Source organism: Ursus americanus, chromosome 9, assembly GCF_024610735.1.
Source record: "Ursus americanus isolate L20-20 chromosome 9, mUrsAme1.1.p, whole genome shotgun sequence".
NCBI classification, from domain to species: Eukaryota; Metazoa; Chordata; class Mammalia; order Carnivora; family Ursidae; genus Ursus; species Ursus americanus.
The window spans coordinates 18,918,052-18,937,475 of NC_142135.1; the positions used below are offsets into that span (position 1 = coordinate 18,918,052).

Consider the following 19,424-nt stretch of genomic DNA (forward strand, 5'->3'; position numbering starts at 1 on the left):
TTTATATCCTTTTTCACTTTATATAAAATTCCCAGAAAGCTGTTTTATAAATATCATTGTTAGTCACTGTGTAGGAGTACACAATACAGCATATATAATGATTGTTGTATTTTTTAAAATTAAAATTTTTAGTTTCATAAAGAGCTGAAAAACATCTTTATCCATTAGGCTTTCTCAATATGTAGGGTAATCTAAAATAAAACTAGAAGTGTAATGAATTTCAAGATCAAAGGGATGATAATAGGTCTTGTAAGAGGTATTTCCAAACATGACTTGAATATTGCACTAGGAGTGCATAAGAATGCCTGTTGTAAAACTGCTGACACAGTACTGTCATTAAAAATGATTTCATAATAAGATTCTGCTACTTTGATGGGCATCTGATTGTTTACATTTACATTATAATAAGATATCAACGCTTTCCTTAGCACTTTCTCTACACATTTTATCTATTAAGAATATTAATTCACTATTAGTTTACTTTACACGAATTTTTTTATGATGTTCTTTGTTGTATGGATATTTAACTTTTATATAATTAAATCTCCTTTTTCCCTTGTATTTTCTTCTATGTTTTCCAGTCTCAGAAAATCTTTTCTCATCTAAATATTTCATAAACATTCTCTTCTCATGGTTTTGGAGGTCAAGCGAGATGTGTATGTGTGAACCTTGAACTTTGACATCTAACTGTCCAGTTGTCTAACGTGTGTTGGTATGAGTTAGAAATACAGCCTACTGTTAGATACCTCAATAGAATTGACTTAGTCATTTTTTCTGTGGACAAGGTACTTTCATATTTGTTGTATTTCCCCAGCACCCAGCAAGCACAATAGGCATTCAGTATGTATTGAATTAATTTGAATTGAAGAAAATTTGACTAATATTTAAAACAGTTTCTTCTCTTCCATTCAGGCTATCCCTGGAGGAAAAAGTGTAATTACTTTTTCACCAGTAAAAATCAACTGAGTATTACATTATTCAGGTCATTCGTCTACTCGGAATTTTATGCTCTCTCTCCAGAATCTCCTGAAAGAAAATGTAAATGGTATTGTGCTTTAGAATTTGGCATCCCAGTGTTAAAAACAGAAAGGTGATCTTTAGCATAGAAGTTGTCAAGTACTTTTTTCCATGGAGAGAATGAATACAGGAATTGAAGTCTAGACAGGTATTTCTTTTTCTGAAACTGAAATTCCTTGAAACAAATGCAAGAGTATCACTTTGAAAATTACCCATCTTTCTCGGCAAACTTCTAAATCTGCTTTCTTAAATTTTGTTCCTGAAATGTGGTTCTTTCAAATGTTTTCAAGTCTTTTTGAAAGAAACTTATGAAAGGAATCATATTTAGGTAATCTTTAACTTCTTTTGCAGAGTGCACTGAGTTTATGTTTTCTTTTCCCCTTCCTCAGAAATCATTTAGGCTTTATTTATCCGTTCAGCATAATGAAACCTTACATCTGCATATTGTTTTTGTTTTAAATTTCTTAAGCACTTTCACAAACATTTTCTCATTTTACTCTTGTAAAAATCTTGAGAGGTAGATGGAGCAGATAGTATCATTTTCTTATGTGAATAAACTCTTATATAAAAAGGTAAAATGAGTTAACTAATATGATACAGTAGCCACTGGTAAACCTAGATTCTAAACTGGGATATGGGATATCCAAATTACTAAGCTGCCACCAATACTATCCCAAATATATATATATATGTATATATGTGTGTGTGTATGTATGTATATATAGTTTTTAACCTCTAATTTATCCATTTTATATATATTTTTATATGAATTCAGTGAAATATTTTATTAATTAGGACCAGTGTATAACTCTTAGTGGTCTTTTACCAACTGTTAATAGGAAACAGGATCATTCCCTGTTCAGAGTATGAACTGGACCTTAGAACCAAAGTGGTCTATCACTGTTTTCCCCAAACTTGACCCTAGGTTTTACAGATATTCTGACTTGGCAGGAAATGTGAAGCATATGGGCTCACTGCTTTTTCTTTCTTAATTCAAGCATGATAAACTACCCCATAATGAATGAATGAGTGAATGAATGAATGAATGAATGAATGAAAATTTTAATTCCCTAGAAAGATAATTATGCCAAGAATTTTCCAAGATGTGGAACTTCTGTGAAATAATGATAGTTGACCACTTAAAAAGAACAGCATTTCAAATAGCATAGATTACTACTTAATTTTTTAAGACACTAATGAACAGCATAGTTTCCCAAAACAAGAATAATTTCATAAAAAATAGTTTTCATATTATAAAACAATATTCATTTCAAGAATACTATATCATAGCCTACTCCCAGTTAATGTCTTTGCTTCTTTTCACAGCTATCCAGGTGGATTTAAACAAGTAACAGCTGCTCAACTTCACCAGAAGGATCCAGTAGCAGTAAGTTTATTGTATTTTTTTATTATTTATCATCTGTGGAAAGACTGGTTCAGAAACTGTTTTTCCAGTCCTGCTTCTCTTCTAATGTAGCTAGCATGCAAGGCTATAAATTCTGTACTTTAACTGTATCTCACAAGTTTTAATAAGTATTAACCCATTATTATTCAATTCTATATATTTTCTAATTAGTATTCATACTATGTTTTGCATGTAGCCAAACAGTTTTGTTGCTTTTCTTTTTAATTGCTTGATACCAGCCTGATTACCTAGAATATGATAATGTTCATTTGAAAACATCTCGGAGAGAGAGCATTGTTTGTATCTATGTATGTTTATATATCCATTATATCAGATATGCAAAGTATGTTGTTCCAATCAAAAGTCTTAACCTTTTTTTGTTCATTTGATTTATTGATTACCTGAAAGAGTTATGTTACAGTCTCAATTGTGGGTTTATTTTTTCCCTGTAGTTCTATCAGGTTTTGCTTTGTATGTTTTGAAGATTTAGTGTTAGATGAATTTAAGTTTGGAATTATACTATTCCTAAGAATTAATCAGCGTATGTACTGGCCCTTTGTATCTCCAATAATGCTTTTTAACTCCAGGTGTATTTTTTTTTTATATTTTAATAAGCTGTATCAGCCTTCTTTTGCTAGTGTTTGCCTGATATGCCATTTTACTTTACATTTAAATTGAACTAGATTTTATTTTATTTTTTCCTCTCTTTCTTTCTTGCCTTTTTTGGATTGAGTTTATTTATTATTATTAAGATTAATCTATATCTTTACTTTCCTCCAGATCAAATCAAGGTCGTTAGAAGATTTTTAATACCTACTTTCCCTCACGATTCTTTCTCTATTCAACAATTTTTAAAACCCTTTGGATTTCAGCATTCTTGTTATTCTTGTTACTGTTTTACATAGTTACTGATTTTTTATGAATCTCTTTGCTTATAAATCCTTTCACATAACAGCCTTCCTTTGGGATTAATTTCCTTCTAGAAATACTTCTTTTGACATTCCTATCATAACATTCTTTTAATAGTAAACGCATTTTTGTCTGAAACTGTATCTTTGCCTTCTTTCCTGGAAGTTAGTTTTGCTTATTCAGTAATGTGATTCTAAGATAACTATTTTTCCCTGTCACCTGTTTGGAGCTATTGTTCAAACAGATTATAGCTTCTGTTACTGCTATTGATAAGTTACATGTCAGTTTAACTAGTTTCTTTGTATGTATTTTGTCTTCTTTTTGGATAGTTTTGAGATCTTTCCTTTGGTTTTCCTGTTTCTGTTCAAGTCTTGTTTTGCTTGAGGACTGGTATCTTCAGTTCTGAAAATTTGACAGCTCTCATGTCTTTTAAATATTGGTCCCTTTATTTTTTTTTTTTTAAATTATGTTAGTCACCATACAGTACATCGTTAGTTTTTGATGTTGTGTTCCATGATTCATGTTTGCGTATAACACCCAGTGCTCCATGCAATACGTGCCCTCCTTAATACCCACCACCGGGCCAGCCCATCCCCCCACTCCCCTCCCCTCTGAAACCCTTTATCTTTTATCTGTTCTTTTCCATTGAAAATCTGATTATACTTAACAGTAGATTGTCTCATTTCATTGTACATGATTCATTAGCTCTCTTTCAAATTTTATGTCTCCCCATCTGTACTGCATTGTCAATAATTTCTTTATGTCTATGTTCTAGTTCTCTATCTTTTTACCTATATCTCATCTGATCAATCCTTTTATTGAGTTCCTACTTTGAATTATTATATTTTTTTCTTGAAGATTTACTATTTGTCTTTTTTTCAAGTTTGCTCGTCAGTTTTGATAGTTTTTCTGTTTCTTTGGCATACTTTGGTTCCTTCTTATATTTTCTAAGCATAGTAAACATAATTCTTAGTGTTTATATCTGATTCTAATATTTGTGATCTTTGTGGATCTGTAATACATTGTTTCTGCTCAGGATACTTGATAAGCTCATGTACCTTGAAACTTCATCACTGAGAGTTCTTTGAGACCTATATCTTTTTTTTTTTTAAGATTTTATTTATTTATTTGACAGAGAGAGAGACAGCCAGCGAGAGAGGGAACACAAGCAGGGGGAGTGGGAGAGGAAGTAGCAGGCTCATAGCGGAAGAGCCTGATGTGGGACTCGATCCCAGAACGCTGGGATCACGCCCTGAGCCGAAGACAGACGCTTAACCGCTGTGCCACCCAGGCGCCCCTTTGAGACCTATATCTTCAAAGTGGATTTCTTCATAAAAATTTGCTTAGCGGGGACACCTGGGTGGCTTAGTCAGTTAAGTGCCTGACTCTTGGTTTCCATTCATTTTTGTGATCTCAGAGTTTTGAGATCGAGCCCCATGTCAGGCTTTGCCTTCAGTGAGAGTCTGCTTGAGATTCTCTCTCCCTCTGCCTTCCCCCCCGACACATGCTCTCTCTCTATTTCTCTGAAATTAAAAAAAAAAAAAAAAAAAAAGTTGGCCTAGCTTCTGACAGGTGCATGGGGCTGTACCAACCTAAGACCTCTTTAAGCTATACTTTATAGACTTCTGGGTTTTGATCTCCATTTTAAAAAGGGTGAATCTGGGGCCTTGAGGGCTTGTGCAGTCAGGCTCATAGTTCTATGTTTCCTATCAGGAAAGATTTTTATTTTTTAATTTCCCCACTCTATACCCTGGATATTGACTTCTATTGAAAATCTAGGTTTATGGGGAAGTCTTTGATCCTACTTCCTGACCAAAAAAAGGGGTAGTCCTTTGAAATCTAAGCCCTGCAATAAGGTGATGCCCTCTGGGCAAATGCCAGCCTTAGGACTCTTTTTTGTACTACTTTCTCCTACTTCTGGCCTCTACTTGCTTCCATGCTTTAGAAGAGATTTTTTAAACAATATTATTAATTTCATTAATATTTATCATTTGAGCTATGTATTAGAAGTTTCTAATCTAAATGTTAGCTGTCAGTATTGCTAAAAACAGTCTCCTGTTGCCATTTCACAATTTTATTTTTCCTTCCTTAATTCTTTATAACTCAGTCTTTGAGCTATACTCATAGAATAGATAACATTTTCCCCATTAGGAACTATTTTAGCTTAATACCTAAATACATTCATAAATGAACAAAGTGTTATGCTGTGAAGACATTCTTTTTTATTTCCCTACAATGATGAATAAAAATAGCTATCCATTGTCAGGATACAATCATTTGTTTTTGGTGTAATACTACCTAAAACTTTCTTGGAGGTGAAGGAAGGGACATATTTTATTAAAGTAAGACCTAACATAAATTTGGAAGTTCCATGCTTTCCTATTTATTTTTACATCTTATCATGTATAGGTGTTTTACAAAAATATGCTCAGAGGTTGCTTAAGAAATATTTAACGTTCTGTTTCAAAACATGTTTTTAGGGGCGCCTGAGTGGCGCAGTCGTGAAGCGTCTGCCTTTGGCTCAGGGCGTGATCCCTGCGTTCTGGGATCGAGCCCCGCATCAGGCTCCTCCACTGGGAGCCTGTTTCTTCCTCTCCCACTCCCCCTGCTTGTGTTCCCTCTCTTGCTGGCTGTCTCTCTCTGTCAAATAAATAAAATCTTTAAAAACAAAACAAAACAAAAACCCCCCAAGTTTTTAGACTATTACAGGTCAAATAAAATATCCCATTTGACTATTTAGATGGATTGCATCAAATGGTATTAAAAAGTTGTAACAACAAATTGTAGTTTCAATATTTGATAAGTATTTTAAAATTTTAAATTTCTATGTTATTCAGGCATACTCACTATACACTAGGAGGCAGTATAGTCCCAACTTTTTTATAAGAATTTGGCAGTAGATAACATTTGTAGAAATTGTTTCAAGTTATGTTTTATAAACAAATACTAAAATGTATTACAGAATGTTTAATGAAGGCCTAGAAAATAATTCAAAATTAAATCCAATTGAATTATTACCTCATTTAAATAATGTGATTCTTTTTTTAATTCTTAATTTTGACTTTGTATTTTGAAAAAGAATGGCTTGTTAAGGAAGAGGTCAGTTATTTTACTTCCAAATCAAATACTTAAGTGTTTGTCTGGAACAGTAGGTCTTCTGCCAGCACATAATCTGCTAATCAGTACTTGGTGTATGGGCTTGTAAGAGAACTTGTTTCATAATGCATCGTTCTGATTATTAGTACAGTCCTGGAATATTCTTTGTAAAATACATTAATACATTTAAATTGTTATTAGTAAGTTATTAAATATTTCAAAATAGTTTTATAATTACACAGATCATTATTTGTAAACTCAAATAAATATGTTGATTCAGCCTTTCCTTATCCCTCTATTATATATTTTAGTTTCATTAATAGCTTCTTTGTCCTTCTTTTTTCTTTTCTTTTTTTAAGTTTTTATTTTATTTAAATACTCTCTACACCCAATGTGGGGCCTGAACTCACAACCCCAAGATCAAGAGTTAAATGCATTTCTGACTAGGCAACCAGATGCCCCACCTCTTCGTCCTTATATTTTTTCCTCACATGGTTCTTTTCTTATATTCCCCCCCACCATAGTTAATAAAGTTATTTTGTGTGAAACAAATGGTACATGCCCTGGTTTACAGATGCAGAAGTTCTTTAATATTTATTAACCTCGCTTTATTCTGTCTCTCTTTCTGAATTCCTTGGAACTTATGCTTAAGCCTATAATTACTTGAGCTATAATTGCTTGATTGCATGCACACGTTGTGTTCTATTATTTGGGGTGTATATTGTTTGTATTTTTGCCTTTTTCTCTACCCTGTTGACTTAAAACCTTTTTACAGTTCCTAGCTTTCTCTGATTTGACTGTTATGTTTGCATTTTTTAATAGGGCAAGTTTTAAAAAACCAACTTGTTAATTCAAGTGACTACAACATTATTTTAAGAACATGAACCCTAAATGCCATATAACCCTACCACAACAATAGAATTGCTATTGGGATATTCAGAGGATATAATGACTAGCTTATCCAGAAAAGATGCTCAGTAGTCTAAACAATGTCAGTTTCTACTTAAGACTTTTACAAATTAAAAATGTTGAAGACGAGTATCTAGATCAGTGCTGTCCAATAGAAATTTCTGTCATGATGTTCTATGTCTGCACCGTCAAACGTGATAGCCACTAGCCACCTGTGGCAATTGGCCACTTGAAATGTGGCTTGTGTGACTAACTGAATTTTTAATCCTTAATTTCTTTTCACAATAGAAATCTCTATTAAAATCTCCAGGACATAGAGTATTAATAGCACTAAACTGGAAAATATATATGGGATGCCATTAGCTTTTGTATATAGTAAGGTTTTGTAGTCTGATTTGATGAGAAAATTAAAGAAATAGGAAATCCTCTTATAATGCAACACTGTTCTAATATATATGGTTTTAATGTGTTTAACTTTAATATATGTCAAGTCGTATTCTTGGATTATGTGTACAGATGGTAAAAATTGATGCAGCCCTCCACATGTCCCTATCAGCAGCTTTATGGAGACCTCACAGTCTATTTGTATATACTAAGTACCAGCAGGCCCCCAGGAGATCATGGAACACAGGGTGACACTGTGTGACATTCTCTTGGCAAAGGATATATCAAATCACGTTCAGACCAACAAAGAGGATAATCTTAAAAAGGAAAAAGTAAATCACGGCAAGGTTAGTTTGCCATCTTGGGATTGCATATGGTAGAGAGATGGGACTTTTTGTCTTCTTGAGAAGTTACGGAGAGAAACACATTATAGGTGTGATTGCGTGTACTATGTGTCTGTTCTGGTTTGAATTCCAGCACCACCACTTATTAGATTTATGAAATTGGTTCTTTAACCTCACTAAATTTGTTTTCTCATGTGTGAAATGAGACTCAGCATCATAAACAAGACAACAAATATGATGTCGCTGACCACTATACACACAGTAAGTTTCCAGTGAATGTTAACTGTTACCATTGCTGTAGATTTGTGACCTACGGAGTCATTCTCAAAACTGTATAGTCACGCTTACTTTATGAATTTGAAACCTCCTGATCTACCTGGAGGAAAGAGGATTTAAGGCCTCCCTGGGTTCTGCGCTATTCAGTACGTGACCGATTATTTGAGCCATAGGTTCTTGTACAAGCTTAGAGAATTTCTTCTTATTCTAGCTAATATCAGCACATATGTAGATTATTTGTAATCTCTTCCTATTGTCCTTTTCTTCAAAACTAAATTAAACCAAATAGAGCCTAAAGAAAATAGTAGTAATGCACAAAACAATGACAATTCCTTTGCTGTTGCTGCCACATACCTAAATTGGTCCTAATTTCTTTCCTTTCATTTCTGCTGTGTCTTAGCCCACTTGTTTTTGTCACTATCTCTAAATGTGATTGCCTTCTTAAATGCCAAATCAGATTTTTCTGGTTGAGTCCTACATATATCTGTTTTTCAGATTGTGAAACTAGCTATTTATGGCATGCTGCCAAAAAACCTTCACAGAAGAACTATGATGCAGAGATTGCATCTTTTCCCGGATGAGGTAAGTCAGTGATCGTTGGTAATGATGCTGCAACAAGGAACATGGCCAGAGCCCCTCTTAAATTGAGGGTATTCATTGCTAATTTCATCAGCTATAAAAAGCACGAATTTCCTTTACATTTTATGTGACTAGTAGCAAACCTTGTATGATCGTGGATTAATAACTTAGTTTTGATTGCTAATTATTTTCCTTGATTTAATTTTAGAATACTTGTTCCTAACTCAGAATTTACTCAGCTAAAAAAGGACTTAAAAATAGTTTTATGTATTACTATTAAACTATTTTAAGTCCTTAGTTTTTCTCTTTAGTATAATATAACGAAACAGTAGAGGTTCTATAATTAAATAGTTGAGTCCAGGCTCAGGAATCAGACTGTCTGGATTAGAATTCATGCTCCACCATTTACTGACTTTATGGCCATGGGTGGTTACTTATTATGTATGTTTCTCATCTGTAAAATGGAAGTAATTAAATGAGATTGTGGTAAGGGTTAAATGATGTAACATTTGTAGAGATTGTGGTAAGGGTTAAATGAGGTAACATTTGTAGAGACTGTGGTAAGGGTTAAATGTGGTAACATTTGTAGAGATTGTGGTAAGGGTTAAATGTGGTGACATTTGTAGAGGGCTTAGAACAGACCTGACACAGTAAGTGCCAGTTACTATCATACTGTGGTTGGGACTGTTGTCCTTATAGTTCTTACTAAAGGAATAATGTAGGAATAATTCCAGAACACCAAGTTATATCAACTATTTAAGCCCCTGTGTGCTCTATTTAGTTAGCCTAATGCATGAGTAAATTATTCATGCTTTTATCAAAACGGTTAATGTATTACCTTTGCTTTGCAAAGGTAATTTTCCGTTCACTTTACTTCTGAGGTAACAAGTATGGAAGTTATGTCATCATCTAAGAATAAATGACCTTCATGAAATCACAGTATTAAAACTTCTAGTTCTGATTGTACTGTCCCATTTTTTTTTAGGATCTGTAATTTCTAAAAGACACACACAAATGTGTATATATAGATAGATAATCTTAGTTATAAGGCAGTCATGTTTGAATGTGGATGTTGTAAGTATTCATGGTAGTTCAGTTGAACAGCAAATTACTTAAGTAATTTCAGACTATAAAATTAATGGGCCCATTTCCCCAAAAATTGATTGTCAAATATTCAAAAGCTTCATAGCACATTTTGCTGTCCAGGCCATAGGGAAGTAGACACTCATAGATTGCTGGTAGGAGTACAAAATGGTGCAACCCATAAGGAATCTGAGAATTTGGTAACATTGTATATAATACAATACGTACATAAGGAGATTCATGCTCGGTCCAGCAATCTGTTTACTCTGAAGATGCACAAGATTATTGTTTCCACATTATTTATAATAATATAATAGAAATAAGAGTTTATTCATAGGTAATTAGATAAACTATATTATATCCATTCAGTTGAGTACTGTGTAATTATAAAAAGAGAATGCCAAATATTCTTGTGAATTGATGATTTTTTCTAAGACATATTGGTAAGTTTATTAAAGTAAGGTGAGAAAATACAGAGAGCATACTACCTTCTGTATGCATGTATATGTATATATGTTTACACACAAATACATACTATATGTGCTTCTTTTTGCATAAAGAAACTCAGGGAGAATAAATGAGAAGAGGAAGTTGGCTACTTATGGAAGCACGGGCACAAACAGATGGAAGGAATAGGGAAGAGAATAAGGTTTTTGGAGAATGCCTTTTAGATTATTTTTTTACCTTAACTTTCCTATGTTAAATTTTCATTCAGGGGGTGCCCTGGGTGGCTTAGTCGGTTGAGCCTTGATTTCAGCTCAGGTCATGATCTCAGGGTTGTGAGATCGAGCCCCACCTTTGGCTGCGTGCTCAACTTGGAGTCTGTTTAGAATTCTCTCCCTCTCCTTCTGCCCTCCCCCTGCTCGCTCTCTCTCTTTCCCTCTCTCAAAATAAATAAATAAAATCTTTTTAAGATTTTATTTATTTATTTGACAGAGAGAGACAGCCCCCAAGAGAGGGAACACAAGCAGGGGGAGTGAGAGAGGAAGAAGCAAGCTCCCAGCGGAGGAGCCTGATGTGGGGCTTGATCCCAGAATGCCGGGATCACGCTGTGAGCCGAAGGCAGACGCTTAATGACTGAGCCACCCAGGCACCCCAATAAATAAAATCTTTTAAAAAAACAAATAAAAATTATATGACAGCACTAGTAGAAATAAGCACAACTAGTGCCCAGATCTTGTTTTCTAAGTGCTATTCCTTATTAAAAGGAACCTGGTTCTCATTGGAGAAATGGTTTATTCTAGATCTGGAGCATAGAAAGAACAAAGTTACTATGGAGTATACACGTGCACATAATTATTATTTCTGCATTGTTCATACTGGTAAAATAATAAGTAACAGGAAGTAAGGCAGTGCTCAAAAATGGATAGAGAAATGTAAGAGAACACGGGAGGCATGTTGAATTGGTGTCCACTGACCAAATACGGAACTGCATGAGCCTCAAAATGAATGGTAATAATAATGAATTACGTTAAGTAGAAGACAAAAATCTGTGAGCCCATGATGATAGTCCAAAAATTATTTTTAACTTGTTATAATTTCCCTTTCCTTTCTGGAGAAGGAAAAGCTTTTCCTTAGAGAAGAATGTCATCTAAAAATTTTAGAAAAGTCACCATTATCAGCATATTCTATAGTCACTGGGTAAAAGATTATCGTAGAACAAGATACACAATTTTAAAACATCATGTCACAGAGTACTTACTATTTGAAAGAAGAAAAGATACTTTTTAATGTTAAAGACATCTTGTGGACACCAACATAACCAAGAGATCAAACATCATTAGTATGGGACACACTGGCATCACGTGCCTCCTGCTATGAATAAAGCACTGAAGACCCAACATAAACTATATATTGCATCCCATCAAAAATGTTCAACCTGACTTTAAAGAAGAAACAATCCTATAAATCCAAATAAAGGGGCATTCTACCACATAACTGTCCTGGACTCTTCAAAACTGTTAATTTCATGAATGACAAAAAGCAGGGCAAGGCTTTGTGTTAAAGAGACTAGACTGTAGAACTTATTATGTATGCAAAACAACATAGTAACAGCATAATAACTAAATGTAACATGTGACCCTTGACTGGATCTTAGACTGAAAAAAGATATATAAGACAATATTTTATCAGTTTGGGAAATTTTCCTAAGCATGAATTTGTAATGTGGTGACATAGGAGACAATCCTTATATTTAGGAGATACACACTGAAATACCTAGGGATGAAATGTTTACAGATTACTCTCAAATGGTTCAGCCAAAATGAAAGTTTGTGTATGTGTGTTTGTATATAGGTGAAAAGAAGGAAAGCAAACATGACCTATTTTGACAGTTGGTGAATTTAGGTGAAAGAGGAGTGTTCACTGTATTCTCACAATTTTTCTGTAGATTTGAAATTTCTTTGGAAATTGATAAAAGTAATAACTGATCACCTGCCCCCTGTTTATTCCACTCATTCTTTTCCTTATTCCCCCCATTTAGGTTAATAATTCCCTCTGTGCAGAGGGAATGATTAGATCTCTTAAGTCTCTGTGAACACATTTCAGTTAGCGTGTTTGGGTTACTTCTCTGTGGGCAGATTAAAGGAGGTGCTTCCCCTCTTCCTGGTTTCATGCGTAATGCCTAATCAACAACTTTCATTCCTCATTTTGCAGTGTTTTAATCCATTCTTTCAGTAAATTGCTCTAATAGTGGGGAAAATTTGGAAGCTCATTTCAGTCAGAATTCTCTTCAATTCGGCAAACATTTACTAACCCACTATGTTCCACACCCTCTGCTGTGTAAGCACTTGGCAACTTTTAAAATTGTCTTTGTGAATGATAGAGGGACTTTTTTTTTAATGGCTTCCCAAAGGAGTGTGAAATATTCATAAACTTTTACAAATACCAAACTGGCAAGTAGACTTTTTCAGGAAGTAAAAAATTAGAGCAACTTAATATTTATATGTCCAGGCATCCTCTCCTTGTTCCAGTGCTGTGTAATTAAACTTAACAGATTTGAATACATCAGGGAAGGGATGTTAAATATTTTTAAAATGCTTCTCAGTGAAGAAACACATTGTCAGTAGTATTTTTTTTTTATTTTGTATATATTGGCAGTGACTCACCCTATACAAACCATAATTTTAAAAAGCCAACCTAAGTTTTTTAAAATATTAAAATCTTGTCATATTAGATTTTAGAACAAGTTTATCATGCCGTAGAGCTCTGATTCTTTAAAGCTATTTTAAAATTATATTTTGATTCTTAAGACATTGAATAGAAAACAATGATTGTTTTGATCCCGTGTCCTTTCCCAGATATTTGATTACCAATTATGATATGCTCTTTTCAGAGAATTGTAATTTACTCTGTAATAACTTTTTTTTAATGGTAAGGAACATACTGTTATGAAAAGAGGGAAATATATCTACTATCCCTGTAGAAATACTCAGAGGATACTTTCATATTGATATCCAACCATTATTTCAGTAGAGTCTCCAAAATTAACTTACAATCCAGACTCACAAGACAATTCCCTTTCCCTATATCTGTATCATGAGCAAGTATAAATGTAAATTCTCTTGGTTACTCAAGCTCTTCACTTTTTTCATTTCCTTTACTTTGTTCAATTTCTGTTCTTTTAAAATATCTCTCAAATACAGGCTTTAGTCTTTAGTTTGCTCTTCATTACCCAAATTCAGACTTTTTTTTTTTTTGCATTTTACTTTTCCCTTCATTTTTCAGAATATTTGAATATATTAACCAGGGGAAAATCCTTATGGGCAGAGGGAATACCATTAATAAAGACACCAGGTTTTCAGTGTGGAACAATGCATGAAAGGCAAGGAGGCTGATAACTCAGACGCCGTGGACGGGTGTGTGTGAAGAGGTGATGTCGCAGAGGTGGCCTAGGAGTGAGGACACTGGTTTGAGAAGTGACATTTTTAAACTTATAGGCCTTTAGAGTCCATCATCTTTTTATTTCCTTTTATATTCTGAGCACCTAGCACAATTTCTGGTTCATAGAAGGAGTTCAGTTAATGTTTGTTGGCTAAATGCCTCAAAGATCCAGCAGGTTTTCATTTTCCAGTTTTTTTCTGGCAACAACATGGAGTATGAATTGAAAGGTTGTGTCTCTGGAAGCCATAGACCCGGTACATCCACTCAGTCATATGAAAAATCATGAGAATCAGCCAAGGCAGTGGTGCCTTTCTGCAGTTGAAAGGCCGGGGATAAATTAAACAGTTTAGAAAAAATAGATAGAGCTTACTGACTCGATAGTCCTCAGAATTGAAGATGTCTGATTTATCATGAGAAATATGTTTGTCAAGATTAAAATATAAGGTATAATACTATAACGAGATTACTTTTATCATTAATATACTTCCAGGATTTTCATGGATTTGTAAAAATTATATTGTTTACCTCATTGTATAAATATTCTTTTGTTTGTTATTTTTTAATATTTACTAAGTATTACTAATTTATTAGTAAGGGACATATTTTAAGAAAACTAAACCTAAATTTTATTTAACCTAGGACATACCAGAAGATATTCGTAAGAATTTAGTGGAAGAGCTTCCTCAACCACGAAAAGTACCCAGACGTCTAGATGAATATACGCAGGAAGAAATAGAGGCTTTCCCAAGAGTGTGGTCTCCGTAAGTCTTTTCTCTTTCCTGTCTTTTTTTTTTTTCCTGTTTTCTGTTTTTTTAAGCTCAGTTTAGTATCCCCTGTTTCCTTTATCAAATGACAAGATCCTTGAGGGTGTGAAGAGTGAACTTTTTTTTTCTCCGTTGGATACTCTTTCCATCTTCCACCTGCAAATAAATTCTAGATGTTGGTATAAGAACCAAAAAATCTCTAAGTCTTAAAACCTTGCTGTGTATGTGGAAGGGTGTTCATAGGTGTCTATAGTGGTCAGATACTTTGTTTGGGATGACATTACTTGGAATGATAAATAGATAGTCATTACCTAAAACAGAGTGATTCTCCATTTTCCAGATTGCTTCACTAAGCTTGAGAGTATCATCTAATGAGAAGTCATCAATTCTGGATAATTAATAGTCTTAATCCAAATAGAAAAACAAAATAACAAACACTTTTTGCTATCCTCTACACAATTTCCTCTGTCTGAGGTCCAGAAAGCTGCTAAGTGTTGACATACTATCTCCCAGGTTTGCTTATCTGGCCTACCACCATCTCCGTGACCTGGCTCTGCTCTGTCTCTGAAGCTTAAGTTGTCCCCACTTCACTGGTCTAACAATAGCAGCCTGTTTAATATTGTCACCTTTTTACACAATTTAATTCTTCCTTGTCTTTGTTTTGTGGTTACTTTGCCTAAAACAACACATGGCTCCCCCATGCTCTGAAATAACTCTAACTCATTCTTTAGACCTTAGTTCAAATACCACCACCTTTAAGAAGCCTTGCATAAACATCAAGACCAGACTTAGTGCACAGCCATCTTCCGCCATAGCACCCGCTGTGTAACTGTGTCATTACCACATTTAGCTTGTCGGGTGCAAGGGCTACATCTTGTTCTCACTGCATCCTCAGCACATAGAACAGTACTTCATCGAATGGGGACTCGGGAACATTTACAGAATTCATACAGTAGATCTAAAGGAGAACCACACATCCTTTTGCTGGATCTAGACAAGACAGCTCCTCTTCCCACAAATGCTACCCTCTGTGCTCTGGAAATTCATATCTCTTTATTGGCTCTTTGGCCACATAGGTTTCTGAAAATATAAGCCTTCTCAGGCTTGTCTGTATGTCCAGCATTCTAATCCTTGACTCTCTCATTATTGCATGTATATAATCTTCAGATTCTTTCCACATAGAAGTCTGTAGGGTATTCTGTTTGAATCTTTTTGACTTCACTGACCTGTATCAAGGTTCTCCTTTACTAAATCTGCAGATGAACAAAATAATATAATTACTAGTGACCATTTATTATAGTGACTATTTATTGGATACTTTTCAATTGCCCAACACTGTGCTAGGGAGTTTTCATGTATTGTGTTTAATTCTCTCCACAGGCCTCTGAGATAGATCTGTTATTCCTATTTTGAAGAGTAAGGCAAGGGTCATCTGGTTTGTAATATAGCCTGCATTTGAACCTGACTGATTCCAAAGCCTGTGTTCTTTCCACAGAAGCAAACTGCCTCATTAATTTATTTTTTTAACAAATACATTTTAGCTGCCTCTTCTATACAAGCCACTGTCATAGGCACTGAGATGCACATTGGAGAAAATCCATTAAAACCACTATTTAATTCAGCTGCACAAACTTTTATTGAGTTTGTACTATGTGCTAGACATTTGGATAGATGTCTAGGATATACAGATGGTGAAGCATTTAAATGTAACTTCCTCCAGAAGTCCTTCCTATAATCTGTGAACTGGGTTAAGCCCCCTTTATAGGGTCTTATTGTACACTTTCCTTTTCATTCACTGCATTTATTCTAACATAATTAAGTATCTGTGTGATTTTTTTGTTTAATGTCTTTCTCTGACTAGATTCCATGAGGGAACTCCGTGTTGTCTTATTTGCCTGAGTATAGCATCTGGCACATTAATAAGCATTCAGCAACTATTTCTTGAATGAATAAATGAAGAAAGTAAATATCCATATATCAGCTTTTATAAATGACGTTAGGGAAGAATCTCTAAAAGATATGAAGTGAAGGTAGTAAAATGCTCCAATTTAATACTTGTTCTTCATGCTGGAATCAATGAAATTGACTAGCTTTAAAAACACTTTATTACCTTTGTTTCTGTTCACTGTGTCATCTGAGTTATCAATTTTCAGTTGATAGTAAATGAGTGATTAACAAACTCTATGTGAAAAATTGAAATAACTGATTATGTGGTATCTGATATTAATTCCAGCTAGTTATCATGATACATCCTCATGATAGTATTTTTCTCTAACATAAAGGACATTTTCCATCACTCCTTAGGTTCTGGTTTTCATTGCTTGATGATGACCAGAAACTATACATTATGTGATGTGATCTGATTCTAACAACTGAGTTTAGTGTGGGGTGATTGTCTCTCTTCTTTTGCCCTCCTTAGATGCCTATTTAATAGTTAGCCTTCTTGTCAAAACCCAAGAGTCTATTTTAATTCTTTTTAAATTCATTTTTTTCATGTAGATTATATAGTGGTTTATTTAGATAAATCAGTAGTTTCTGAAAATAAAAGGTTTTACAGTCTGTTTTATATGGTGTGATCTTTACAGTTCTCCCCCCCCCCCTTGGTGTCTGAGAGATGAGACTTTTGTACTTAGATAAATTTTATACTTTTGGAAAAATAATTTTAATTTAACATATTCTTGGAGACTTACATGGTGATTTATTCCAGACATATTCAATGTGCCTTTTCCTACTTAAACTGCATAGAACTTATATTTATCTTTACAACTGAACCCACATATACAGAACATTTTTCTAGGAAGATGTAAACATTTTTTGAAATTCTTTTAAACAGATGTTCAATTTGCAACAAATTGAAATTAATCTCTAATCTCTGAAAAACATTTACTAGCTTTAATTTACCACCGTGGAATCTTTAATTTGCTAACAATTCACATAATATAGACTTTAAACTCAAGCATGCAATTAAACACTTTCACTTTTAGGGAGTTAAAACATATTAAATGGGAGTTAAAAAAAAAAAAAAAAAAGCCTGGGTGGCTCAGTCAGTTGGGCGTCTGCCGTTGGATCAGGTCATGATCTCAGGGTCCGGGGATCGAGCCTCGCATCCAGCACCCTGCTCTGCAGGGAGCCTGCTTTTCCCTCTCCCTTTGCCCCTTCCCCTGCTTGTGCTGTCTTTCTCAAATAAATAGATAAAATCTTTTAAAAAATAAATAATAAATAAAATGTATTAAATGTTTGGGGCGCCTGGGTGGCTCAGTCGATTAGGTGTCCGACTCTTGATTTCCGCTTAGGTCATGATCTCAAGGTCATGAGATTGAGCCCCACATCGGGCCCTGTGCTCCGCAGGGACTCTACTTGAGATTTTCCCTCTCCCTTTGCCCCCTACCCCTGCTTGCGCTCTCTCTTGCTAAAATAAAAAATAAATCTTTCTAAACAAAGTGTTAAATGTTCATTGTAGAAACTATGAATGAGGTACAAACTTAAGGAAGTAAATAATCTCACCATAGTTAACATTTTGGTGTGTTAGCTTCCACTGTTTCTTTGTGTTTGCGTTGTGTGCCTATGTCTTGTATTTTTTATCCCCATTTTTTCGTAAAAAAGGAAATGTAGTCACAGAAAGAAAATAATTTGACTAAGATCACACAATTGTTAAGTGGTGGATTAGGGATTCAAGCCCAAGGTCATGGTCCTGGGTCATGGTCCTAACCACTCTGCCTGAGTGCCTCTTGTAGCATCTTATGTAAGTATACTTAAGTCATGTGTAGTTTTCAAATAGTTTGCTTTCAAAAGTTATATCCTAAAAAAGTATTTTAAGTAGTCTTTGGGTTTTGGTAGGTTACCATGCTATATGAAGTTCTGGAAGTGTAAGAATCTGATTTTTTATAGAAACACCATTATAAATGAATCTATATCCCTAACCAAGAGGGATATATGGTACTTCTTTTTTTTTTAACTAGAAATACCAAAGGTGCTGTTTAATCAAATATGTGACTAAACAGATTATGCATTTGGAGTTGTATATCATGAATGAAGAGTACTGATTAAACTGCTCATTAAACTGATTCCTGGCTCATTTAAAACAAATTAGAAGATGACTGAGTGCCTTTATTATATTAATGGAATTAGGAAGGGCTTTTCTTTAATTATTTTTAAGGAGACTTTTAGAGAAACTTAGAGTAACTTGATGCATTTTTTTAGTTACTACTCTGGAGATATGTTTCCCTGCCCTTTCTTTTCATTCCAGATTTCCCTCTGACAGGAATATGCACTAAGGCACCAGCCTTTCCTTTATGCTTTATTAAAGTATGATCTTTCCTTATAAGTAGCCGTTCAACTTGTGTGAATTGATGTTCCCAGATAATAATGTGGATATATACTTACACATTACAATTGAAGGATATCTCATGATACAGGTGTACTAGTTATTTAACAAAATCAATCAGCGTTTTATTCTTGCTGCACATTAGAGCTGACATCAAGTCCAGTTTTTATTACCATGGAACGCATAGAACCAGTAAAAAATAGGCATTTTTGGATTAACCAAAAGCTTATTGTCTGAGAAATAGATGATCTTTTGGTTCAGGGCTGTCTAATAGAACTTCCCACATGATGAAAAAAACTCTATATCTGAGCTATCTAATACAGGAGCTCCTGGCCACATGTGGGTCTTGAGTACTTCCACTGTGGCTAGTGTGACTGAGGAACTGAACTTTTATGTTAAATAATTTTAATTAAGTTTCAGTAGCCCTCTGTGACTAGTGACCACTTTAATGA

The 19,424-nt window shown here is 34.3% G+C and overlaps 1 protein-coding gene across 1 annotated transcript in view; it reads left to right on the plus strand.

Annotated features, from left to right (window-relative positions):
* The window catches only part of MRPL13 (mitochondrial ribosomal protein L13), a 46,786-nt gene that overhangs the window by 18,696 nt on the left and 8,666 nt on the right, over nt 1–19,424 (plus strand). The window contains exons 4-6 of the mRNA XM_045805728.2: nt 2,344–2,404; nt 8,836–8,922; nt 14,524–14,645. Coding sequence (XP_045661684.1) covers nt 2,344–2,404; nt 8,836–8,922; nt 14,524–14,645 — 270 coding nt within the window. The remainder of the gene's footprint in view (nt 1–2,343; nt 2,405–8,835; nt 8,923–14,523; nt 14,646–19,424) is intronic.